The following is an 11,787-nucleotide window of genomic DNA, read 5'->3' as shown; positions in this document are numbered from 1 at the left end:
ATAGTTTCATCATTCTGGGACTGAATAAAAACAGCCTTCCTAATCATTAGTCAAGACATTTTATTTGCATAACAAATATCGCTAAAGTCATGGAGCTCAGGTTGCAATACATACTTCATTTTCTAGGCAGCAACATCTCAAACAATTCATTGGTACAACTCAACAGAAACGCATGGAAAAGCAGTACTGTTTTCTTCTCACACTGACAAACGCACAGAGGGGAAAGCACATTCTTCAAGCGATTCACAATATCACAACAGTCTCGTGGTTAAACTGATGTCCTTGAATATTTCGTAGAAAAAAGAAAAACATAGGCCAAATACTTGACAAAAGATGCACAGCAGTTTCTATTTTGTTCCAGCAAGTAATGGGTCTATGTATTTTCCTCTGATGTTTCTATTGTACAGTTTGCAGCAACATTAACTCTATAAAATGCATAAGACTGTATGTAAGCTTTGGTATACACACTTTCATCAGCTTCTGTTGGACTAAATGACTTGACCGCAGTTTGTTCACGTCAGTGTACCAAGTAAATTTTAAAAAGGCTGCAGTTTGTAAAAATGCATTCTACTTGTGGTCAGAAAATACTGTAACAACGATGGCAAACACACAAACAAAATACACAATCCATTAAGACGAGTCTTAATAAAAATCTGCACATGCTGGAGGCATTTGTCCCTCAAGTATCTGACATTTTAGAGGCCGTCTTCAGTCAATTTCTAATTGGCTAAAATGCTTTATCGGGTAAAGGGGGCTTGGTCTTTCCACTTCCTGTTGAGGGGTGTTTTAGGTCCAATGCATTATACTCTAAGCCCTTCATGAAATGGATTAACTAAGGCAACATGTCATCAACATGACTTCTTAAGGGCACCGCAACTAAATAAGCGACTGAAATGTACCGAATGGTTAGTTGGTGTGCTTGGCATTAGTACTTTAATAAAAAGCTAGCAAGAACTAAGAGCAGTAAAGAAATTAACATATTACAGTACTCTGTGCTTGGGTTTACTGCAGTGTAGCATGGGAAGCAGGACGTCTCTTTCTAGTATTACCAATGCAAAAGAGGGGGAGAAAAAAAATAAATAAAAGGCAACAAGTACCTCCAAATGCAAGTCACCTCAAATATCCCCAACGCAGTCATTCCTGTACCAACAGCATGATCAGTCAACAAAAATATGTGACAGGACACAAGTGCATAACAATAGTTCTCAATAGTCATCACTTCACAACGCATGTTTTTAAATCATGCAAACCAAGACAGCAGCTGTCCATTCTGAGGGGAAAGTAACTTTGTTTCCTAATAAAATGAATGGTATAAATTCACAAGTACTAGCAGTCCCTTTCAAATACTTGCACAAAACAAAACTAATAGGTGCTGGTACTCTGTGACTGTTGAAAACAACACTTCCAAACAAAACAAAAAGGTGTGTAGTGGTTGTTGCTGTCAAAGAAGCATGCATTTCTATTTTGATGTGGTTCATGTATTACCTTCTCTGCAGCCCGGGGGATTTTTTTCCCCCTCGAGTGCCATAGCGAGGCTGCATCTAGAGAGGTAGAATATATTTGCTCTAACGTCCGTTTGTGCATTTACACCTCCCCTTACATTTACCAGCTGAACCAATAAAACACGGGCGAAGGATGCAAGCAGTTCTACCGGCCGGGTCAAAGTGTAACTACATCGCCGTTAGATGTCAGTGATGCATAATTAAGGGGTTCGATGGTGGGGGTGTGATGTCTGACAGTGACTGGGTTTCAGTGCCGTGGTTCATCAGTGATTTCCAGACTCAAACGTCAACAGTGCAGAGGGGTTCACTCCCAGGCTGGGCAGACTCCATTATGGTCATCTTGGGTTTCTTCCTCGTTTCCTCCTGGTAAAGAAATACAATAAAGTTACCATATTGTGAGGGTTTACATTGTAAAAAATAAAAGTAAGCTCATTCCATTCTCAATTCTAAAATATACAAATCTAGGCAGTGGTAATGTAATTTTGACCACCGGAGACTGCCAACTATGCTCGTAAAGACTGCAATAAAGAGGACTAATTGAGACCCTGCAGATTTACCATTTGCCCAAATAACATTCTGGGCTTTATCTGGATCAAAATTACAACCTTGTTTTTCCCTTCAATGAGCTCTCTGGTGACAAGATATCTGATGTACAACAAGTAATCCTAGTCGAGGAAAGAGAGGATGAACAACAGTAAAAATAAACAGTCCTAAACTTAATCAAGAATTCCTGCACTGAAAGAAAATAAAGGCTCATATAGTAGGCAGCGTAGGAAAAGCACAGGTGTAAATCATTAAAATGATGATGGCTGAACTTTATTTAGCTGCTTCAGTTTCAGGGTCCTGCTTTTGTGAAGGCTGGCTCACAGTCACAGCTCACTGGGACAATTAGATCCATCATTTTATTGTTATTAGTAACACCTGTGTTTATAACACAAAACGTCTGCTTTGGCCTGTTACTGTACTTTTATTCATATTTGAAACCAACGTCAAATGAAAATCTAAGCACAGTTACAAAACAGCTAAAGAAAGATGTGATGGGGTAGTGGAAGATAATATACACACATGTTTAACACTGGGTAGAATCAAAATCACATTTTTTTTTCTCTTCATATTAAACAAAAGGGAACAATTCTCACCCTCTGCTTGGCTAGTTTCCTCATTTCCTCTTGCAGTTTGTTCAAGATATGAAGGTTTGGCTTGTTTTTTTTGGCATACTGCTGGAGCTCGATCACACTCTTGTCAGAGCTCTCCTGCAAAAGATTGGTCCTTTTAAAAGTCATTGAGATGTGCCATCTTCATTAACAGGATATCATAATCATCATAATTCATATTTCACCTGTTGAAGACAAGGCAATGGCAGGCACAACTGAAGTAGTCTGATTATTCCTTATTTAAAGTGGCAATCCTTAAGATGTCAGTAAGGGTTGATTTAGAAAGTGAAAACAATGGGAATTGTGTTTAGAGTTTAGCCATCTAGATTGATACATGAGCTTCAAGTTTTTAAGAATTGTGTGTATAGTTCCATTGTGCATTTCACCCCCCCCAATAATGTCAACACAGACACCCAGTTTGTAGTACTGCACATGAATATTAATATAGCAATACTATCAGTGGGCCATAGGCTCAATCAACATCGAGTTACCTCCTTCAGTGATAGTGACTTGAGACACTTCTTTAAATGAAAATCTTAAAGACTGCCACTGAAAAAAGCCAGTAACTACATTGAGAGGGTTTTATGCTTCAAGACATTTTAATTGCTTTTACGAGTTTGAGTGTTGACCTTAATGCGTTTATTGGCAAGCAGCACTATGAGAGTTTACACAATGTTCATAACCAAATCTCTTATCCCGTTAAGATACTTAAAAATTTATATTTATTGTAAAAAAGAGCTCAACATCGAACAGAAAGATTTAGAAAATACTAACACTTCTATTCCAAAGTTTTCGATGAGCACAGCTCGACAATACGTGTTTAAGTACTTACCTTCTTGACCATCTTATTGCTCTCTCTGCCGTACATGCGCAGCAGTGAGCCCCAGTTCTTCACATGGGGATGAAGCATCTGCAGGATCTTCTGAGACGCTAGTTGTTTGCCAACCCTTTTGTTCTTGCCTGGTGGCACATGTACGAAGTATGTCACTGAAAGCTACATGCATGTTCGCGCCACAAGGTAACTAAAATCAAACACCAACTCTTCATATGGGTAGATGAGGATTAGGGTCCACTTACACCAGCCTCGCACGGTGTGCTTCCCACATGTCATCACATATTCACTCTTCTGGTTTTTCCCTGGGATCACCTCAAACTTGATGCTTGTGTCTCCCATCCCATGGTTTCTAAATGAAAGACACAACAATACATTTTAAATACATCTGCAACCCGGCAGGGCTGTGACAACAGTGACAGAACAAAGCAATGTACTGATATTTAGAATATTAATTTATTGGTGGTATTGTGCTTTAGCTCTTACCTTTTAAGGCACTCATGAAGAATCTGATATGGTGAAAGTAGTCCTGCTTTGTTGGTCAGCTCATACACCCTTGAGTCTTCTATATTGATATGATTAAAATACTGCGGAGCAGAGTACACAGAGTGTTACATATTCTACCTTTGACAACAACTATTTTCCATTAGCTTCTGCTGTTCCACATAAATGTTGACAATAGGGGGGAAAGTACCTCCAGTTCATCGCCCTCAACAGGCTTCTCCTCCGAGGTCTGCTTCACAAAGTCAGGGATGAGGATTTCCAGTGTGGCTCGAGCTGAAGTTTACCCCAAATTACCAGTGAGAGCAAAAGTAGATTTACGTTGTACAACACACACACACACACACACACACACACACACACACACACACACACACACACACACACACACACACACACACACACACACACACACACAGTAAGAATATACCGTATATTGTAATCTTTGTCTTGGAAGGTGCCACAGAGGTGACTGTCTGTTAGTAATAGGAAATTAAGTCGGTGGGAACAACAAAGTCTTCCACTTACAAGTATTCTTGTGGCCTGACAAATACCACAACAAACTAGGTAACAGTAAGCATTTCGTACGAGTCAGCTGATTAAAACTATAAATCACATATATTCCATTACAGTCGGTGTCATCTACCTTTAACATGATGTAAAATACAGTTAGATTATTACCACAACCAAGTTGGTTCTTTATGGGAAGCCCTTAAAACAATTTAATAACTGTACATTATTGTAACAAAATATGCGATCCAGAGTAGTACTCTGAGCTAACAATGTATATTCAGTTGTTAAATACACAAATCAGTCAATCACAAGGCCAAGTACTGGAAATAAAAGAACTTACCAGCTTTATTCTTGGCAAGTTTTTTACTGCTTGCGGTTCCTGTGCCGTAAGTTACTCCATCTATAATGACCGACGCTCCAAAAGGCTCACTTGGGTTCTCTATGGGAGACACAAAGTCAGTTTTGATATCTCGTAATTGTCAACAACACATTTTTGTATGTATAAGGCGGTAATAGCAATATTTGTGTGGACATTTCTGTGACTACAAAGAGTGAAGGAAATGTGTGTTTTGGGTTGTAGATAACAAAATGAGCAGAGCAGATTTACACATCCCAATAAATACCAGTTCCACCATGCTGAATCACTTTTTGTTTTCTTGAACAATTTATTGCTGATAAGGCAAGAGTGACATAGGACCACACACACACACACACACACACACACACACACACACACACACACACACACACACACACACACACATCAATTCAAAGAAGAACTTACCACATTCAAAAAAGTTGTAAACAGGTCGAACCTTTAGGACACGTTGCATATATTCATGCAAGATGCAAACTTCCGACTTCCCGTTAGGGTTGATGACAAATTCTGTTACAACAGAAAAAATGAAATACATCAACAAACACACTTTGAATGGACAACTTTGATAGTATAGACATGTCATACTCACAAATGACATATATTGACATAAAGGCTTTTTAAAAGATAACACTTTTTAAAACCATTTTGCTAAAGATCTTAAGTTGACAATAAGCAAGTTTGTTTTTATTTTAACTACACTGCGGCTACGACCACCGTTTGACAGGCAAAAAGGAATAAAAATGAAACCCTGGTCAGGTTCATCACAATGTAAACATATAACACCCAAACACAAATGCAGTGTTTGTGTTTCTGCAGTGCAGGATATTGTTGTTTTGTATGGTTTCATTGGTTACTGATAATGAAAAATAACACCGGCGTTCCTCTTAAAGAAAAACGAACATGAATCTATATCACCGCCACCTTTCTTAGTGGGTGCATCTTGGACCGACAGCGTGATGAGTTTCTGGTTCGCAGGCAGGATCGGTCTCTCCGACTCTGCCTGCTTCCTCTTCATGTCTCTGTTGAACTGCCTCCGCTCAGCCCAGGTACGAAACTTCTTCACCGTGACTTGTTCAAAGTCAAAGCATTTTTCCAGGTACAGGCGGAACTCTTCAATTTCTGCGAGGAGGTTTTTATAAAGTTATATCACTCAATGAAATGCAGCCAGCAAAAACACAACAACTACCTTTTTAGAAGTGTACCACTGAACAAGTACTCTGAGAAGCCCTTACCTATGGACTCATCCTTGCACACCTCCACTTTGGCCTTGACTTGTCCTAAGGCTCCGTGGGCAAAGTCACAGAGGCGGGACTCTTTACTCGGCAGGCTGTTATTGGTTGCATCCTCTCCATTTGGCTCACCGTCGGTCACAATGGCAGGAGGGACGATGTCCCGCTCCTCAGCTGCAGCATCGGACTTGTCTGCCGTCTCTTCACCGTTGGCCTCCTCGCTGGGCTTGACAGGAGACTCCTCTGCATTGGGCGTCACATCTCCATTGAGCTCCTTTTCCTCCCGATTCTTCATTTTCCTGTAGTGTAGGCAAGGGATGCTGCTGGTAGGAGGGTCATGTTTCTGTATCAGGAAAGAACATGGTGCGTAACAAAAATGTTAGCCGTATTTTTAAGAACTGATTTGAGGCAGCTGCTGAACACTGACCAGCAACATAAACTGGTGGCAGCAGCTAAATGTGTAACTAAGAATTCTGTTTAGAGTACTGACACAGAGGTTCCTTCAACTAATAAGAAGATCAAAACCCTGCAAAAAAACTTACACAGTTCACATCCGTGTGGCAAATTAATTAGACATGACACTTGTGTTGCATCTTACCCTTATACTACCAGTCCCAAGGAAGTAGGGCCTGGACCAGGTAACCACCCTGGTCTCTCTGTGCAGGTAGACGGGAATACCCGAGTTATGGAATGTCATGATCCATCCATCTGGTAGAGGCTCAGTGGGGGGACGCCCACGACCTGGCATAGGGGGACAGGGGACGTTAATGCAGTCACTAATTACTACACTATTCCCTTTGTGGAAATTTTTTATGCATTAGCGCAAAACTCAATTGTGTGACAATCAGTCGAGAGGTTTTCAGGCTTGGATTTAATGTAAAAAAAAAAAATACTTTTAATCCAAAATTGGGTTTAGGTAAGATAAGAAGGGTTAGGAAAAAACATGCAAGTAAAATGTTACTCATCCAAAACATATATACATTCATATATATATATATACACATTCACACACACACACATACATATATATATATATATATATATATATATATATATATATATATACACACACATATATATACACACATATATATATACATACATATATACACACACATATATATATACATACATACATATACATACATACATACATACATACATATATATATATATATATATATATATATATATATATATATATATATATATATATATATATATATATATATATATATATATATATATATATATATATATATATATATATATATATATATATATAAATAATATCACACACACACACACACGCACAAGGATTTATGTTTTTTGTTTGTTTGTTTATTTATTTTTCATTGTAATGTCTATTCACTGGTACTGAAGAGGTGCAGCTTTTTATATTATAGACTGAGGATGCGCTGTATTGACAATTGGCCTGTGAAGATCCCTACCTGTTGTGTTAACCTGTGATAAATCTGAATTGTAATGTAGCAGAACATAAGGACACCAGCCTTTTAGAAAGGTAGTAACGCGTTACATTCTGCATGGTCATGTAGCAGTCAGAAAAAGTTCCAGGCTGGAGTGAACAGCAAAGAACAGAGTGAGTCTGCATTCTTATAAAACTTGTCATGTAAGACATGTTACCCCTAGTTTGAATGATCTAAAACAGTACTCTAAGGAATGCATGTTGTAGGTCAGGCCACACACCGTAAACAATTATTTGATCACTGATCGACAGAGTTATGAACATGACCCTGTTTGAAAAAGAAAGAAACTTTCAATTTGGATACTCATTTCTAAAATGTCACTTTTCAGACTCAAGTTTATTCATTTACCATTAAGATTTCAAACCCGATTAGTTTAGGGAGTCCTTGCATGTAGTGTTTCACATCTCACCACCTGACCAACACCAGTGTGCATATGTAACGGTGCCCATCAGCGTGTGCTGTTTGATTGTGATACCATGTCAGAGCACTACAACTCAGAGAGGAGGGTTACTTGGATGTCCATTATAGTTGTGCAGTTCTTACCACTATTGTTCACCAATTTACCAAGTAAACCCTGTATTGTCCTCTACAGCAGCAATGCACACTGTTGTGTAAAACTAGTAACAATAATAAACACAATACTATCCTATAATTTGTATCTATTCACTTGTAACAGATGTAACACGTATGTAGCATATACAGTTAAATTATATTGCATTGTGCCCCATAGTACTAAAACCACATTTCACAATTCCTAGTTAGTACTCAGCCCTAAAACAGACCAATCCACCACTCACTCTTCAAGACAGTCTTAATTTTGGTCATCATGGGCTGAACACCTCCTTCACCATCCGACGGGTGATCACTGTCTCCGTCATATTTGTCCTCCGACGGACGCATCTTTTTTGGGACCGGCATGCCCTCCTCCAGCAGAGCATCGACATCATTGTCAAACTCCTCCTGGAAGAGTCAGTGGTTAAGGCCGGGAGAGAAGGATGGGCTTTGCCTGATGTGATGCCATAACGTGAACCATTGAGAGAAAATAACAAAACCGTGCAGGACTCTACCACAATAAAGAAAAACTCATCAGTGCTATTTTAAAAAAAAAGGCATAAAAGTAAAATACTTCTGAATTTAGAAACAGATTATATTGAACCTATATATCAACTTCTACAGCAAATTAAATTACAAACGCTTAGCAGCTTTGATCTATCATTTTTATTAGTATTGCATCAACAGGAAAGCCAGCATTTAATGGGAGACATTAAAAATGGCACTAACCTCTTCCAGCACCTCACTTGTCATTTTCAGTAATAAAAAGCAAAACAATAAACAAAAAAACAAACATTTCTCAAAATGTCTGCTGCTTAAATTTGATCCTGACGCAACAACTCATGTCTACTCGTGCAGAAAAAGATCTTATGTGTTGCAATATTAAATCATTACAACAGTATTTTTTCTCAGTTCTAGTTACACTTAATCTACACTACATGATCCCCAATGTCCTCTTCCACTTCATAGATACCCTGTTTGTACCATTTCTTCCTGTAGCGAATGGCTTAAACTGTAAACGTACAACCCAGCCTGAGCCTATAGCTACCACAGTATTGCAATTGTAAAGGAGAAGCCTGCCAACTGTCCTACTACTAGCATCAAATGTAACATTTGGAACTATATGTGGGTTGTACTTTGATAAAACATTTCTCAATGTAAGCATGGCACGTCTGGTGATTATTTAAAATCATATACAGTTACCAGGAGATTGTTTCTGGAAAGTTTAGTGGCTGTTGAGTTTACTTTTTACTACTTTACTTAAATTTACTTTTTATGCTTCGAAGGCCACAAACCCAATGCCATTCAGATGCATTGTATTAGATTAGGTAGAGGTATAAATAACACCAAATAAAACTAAAAAGTATCTGCATGGCTACAGGCAATTTTTATTTTGACATCAGTTAATATTATGAGAAAGCTATAATGAGAATGTTATTACGGCAGCTGTAATTTCCTCCTCAATCTAATTATGTGACATTTATAAGTGATGTTGCATGTTATTCTACAGAGAATAAGCCCCTGCATATATGATTGGCCCACACTGCATGTTGCCGGATGATGTTGCATTGCTTTTATTTTTACTGAACAACCTTGTTTTTGTTGTTGCAATGTCCGTTTTGCCATAGTAGTGGTGTCATTGACAGGAAATGAATGCCTGTCTCTTGTTTTGACTGTATTGTATGCCTATGTTATTTCGGTTTCACAGGCAAAATGGGTGTGTAGCTGATAATGACAAAGGTTACTGCAGACATAAGAACAGACGTACCTCATAGGAGAACGCCACGGCCTCCTCATCCGCTTGCTCCTGCTGAGCTATGACATCAGACTTAAAGCCACCGTGCTCTGCGTCGTCATTATCCAGGAAGTTCTCATAGAGGTCGTCCAATTCATCCAGGACAGCAAACTCTACCTTATTTTCCAGGTCTACCTCTGCCTCCTCTGCTCTTCTGTCTGCTATGTTCCCTTCTCCAAAGCATCCCTCACTTGCTTCCTGCTCACTAGTCGAGTCATGCAACTCACCATTAATGTTGTCTAAGCCATCATCACTTCCTCCCTCCTGCCCTTCGCCCGTGTACAGAACCTTCCGGTCTTTGCTATTGCTGCTTTCGGTGAAGCTTACACGGATCTTAACATCTCTGAGCAGCTTGAGGTCTGGTAGGAACCCGGTGACCGGGGGAGCGTGGCGGGCCGTTCTGGGGCACGTTGGGTTAGGATTAGCCTCGTCTGAGAGGTGGCTATAGAAAGTTATAGAGCCCGTGCTGAGGGGCTGCTGTGGCTCGGCTTCCCCGTCCCCTGGGGTGTATGTGTATCCATCACCACCAGAGCTAACGTCCATTACCTCTGCGTCACTGGACGTTTGCAGGGGAGGTGGTGGAGGTGCTCTGCCCTCATCTTGGCCAAAATCATCAGGTGGCTCCAAGGGGAGAGGGGGTAGCACATCATCTATCTCCATTTCCTCTTTCTAATAGACTACGATTTATACAAACTGATGTATTCTTATAAAGCTGACCTGTTCAGAGATTCTTCTTATCTAAAACCAGAATGCATGCAGAAGCACATCCCTGTAAAGACCACGTACCAGAGGTGAAAATGCTAAGCTGACTACATTGTTCTTTTCATTAATGTAGACAGCTTTCAGAATCACTGTCTCAATTATTGGAAATCACAATGCATTCAGCTTAATATGGGATCTAGGCACTGATCATCCTCCACTGGTATCTTCTGGAAGCTAGGACAAAAGACCATTGAGAGCAACTTTAGATATCAGTTAAGTTAGGTCAACATTAGGACTAACGGTATTGGCGTAAGGCTTAAGATACTTAACACAGGCTACTAACTAACGCAACTACTAAGAAGCTGGGATGAAATGACTTCAACGTGACACAACAGTTCATTTTGCTTAGGAATATGACTCATGGTTATCCAAGTACAAATATGAAAGGAAATGAATCGTAAAATACAATAGTGAGGGACCTCGTTTTAGCGCATCTGTTCAGTCTACAGCTGCACATCGGGCCGCTGGTAACGTTAACATCTATGCTAACATGCTAGCAAGCAATCGTAAGGCTGTAACGTTACAGATCTACGCGGCTGCAAAACTTTTAAGCTAGTCAGACAACAGGTTATTGCAGAAATACTCACCGATAAATATGACACGACTGTCTTATATTGGGCACAAGGCTACCTTTCTAAATTATTATATTCTAGACGCGGCGCCATACTGCCTCAACTGCAGCCCCGCCATCTTGAAGAAAACCACAGCGGCAAACCAACTCAAGTCCCGCCTCCCAGTACCGGCGTTTTGTAAGCGATCGATCAGCGGGCCAATCACAACGTCCTTTTTGTCGACAGCTACTTGTATGATCCAAGTAGAGCCGTGTACAGAAAGAGTCGCGTCAACGGAAGTTTAAAATGCTTGACATCCAGGAAGTACGGCTAATCTGTCGGCTAATTTGCATGCGTAGATATTGGTTGAAATCGGTATTAAATAGAGAGACAGGATTGCGAATTGTGCTAATTAGTGGTCATTAAATGCATCGATTTACAATATTCAATAAGCAGATTTAGATATATCAATTTCAATGTCAAAATGCATAAATGAGATCCACGAAATTAAGCAGTAGGAGCTGTCTCAA

The 11,787-nt window shown here is 39.6% G+C and overlaps 1 protein-coding gene and 1 non-coding gene across 2 annotated transcripts; both read right to left on the bottom strand.

Annotated features, from left to right (window-relative positions):
* Positions 1-43: 43 nt before the first annotated feature.
* dgcr8 (DGCR8 microprocessor complex subunit) lies at positions 44-11,474 on the bottom strand. Its single transcript, XM_068703357.1, has 14 exons — positions 11,294-11,474; positions 9,918-10,880; positions 8,395-8,557; positions 6,709-6,851; positions 6,114-6,453; positions 5,803-6,000; positions 5,287-5,388; positions 4,843-4,941; positions 4,183-4,265; positions 3,975-4,075; positions 3,734-3,840; positions 3,489-3,616; positions 2,642-2,755; positions 44-1,865 (listed from the first exon to the last, which is right to left on the bottom strand). The coding sequence occupies exons 2-14, from the start codon at positions 10,602-10,604 to the stop codon at positions 1,782-1,784; spliced, it is 2,349 nt and encodes a 782-aa protein (XP_068559458.1). The 5' UTR covers positions 10,605-10,880; positions 11,294-11,474; the 3' UTR covers positions 44-1,781.
* On the bottom strand, positions 7,592-7,720 carry LOC137867623 (small nucleolar RNA SNORA77). The gene has a single exon (XR_011102190.1). It is a non-coding gene; the product is annotated as a small nucleolar RNA SNORA77 (small nucleolar RNA).
* Positions 11,475-11,787: the final 313 nt, after the last annotated feature.

This window comes from Cebidichthys violaceus, unplaced genomic scaffold (assembly GCF_023349555.1).
Source record: "Cebidichthys violaceus isolate CVI_PGR_0920_01 unplaced genomic scaffold, fCebVio1.0.p SCAF_9, whole genome shotgun sequence".
Classification (NCBI taxonomy): Eukaryota; Metazoa; Chordata; class Actinopteri; order Perciformes; family Stichaeidae; genus Cebidichthys; species Cebidichthys violaceus.
This window is presented reverse-complemented; position numbering and strand designations above follow the sequence as displayed.

Excerpts from the sequence above, each read along its gene's own strand:
- dgcr8 (XM_068703357.1), bottom strand. The coding sequence starts at position 10,604 with ATGGAGATAGATGATGTGCTACCCCCTCTCCCCTTGGAGCCACCTGAT. Across the intron at positions 4,076-4,182 it reads TTGAGGGCGATGAACTGGAG|TATTTTAATCATATCAATAT; the intron begins GTACTTTCCCCC and ends TCTGCTCCGCAG. Across the intron at positions 3,841-3,974 it reads CTTCATGAGTGCCTTAAAAG|AAACCATGGGATGGGAGACA; the intron begins GTAAGAGCTAAA and ends TCTTTCATTTAG.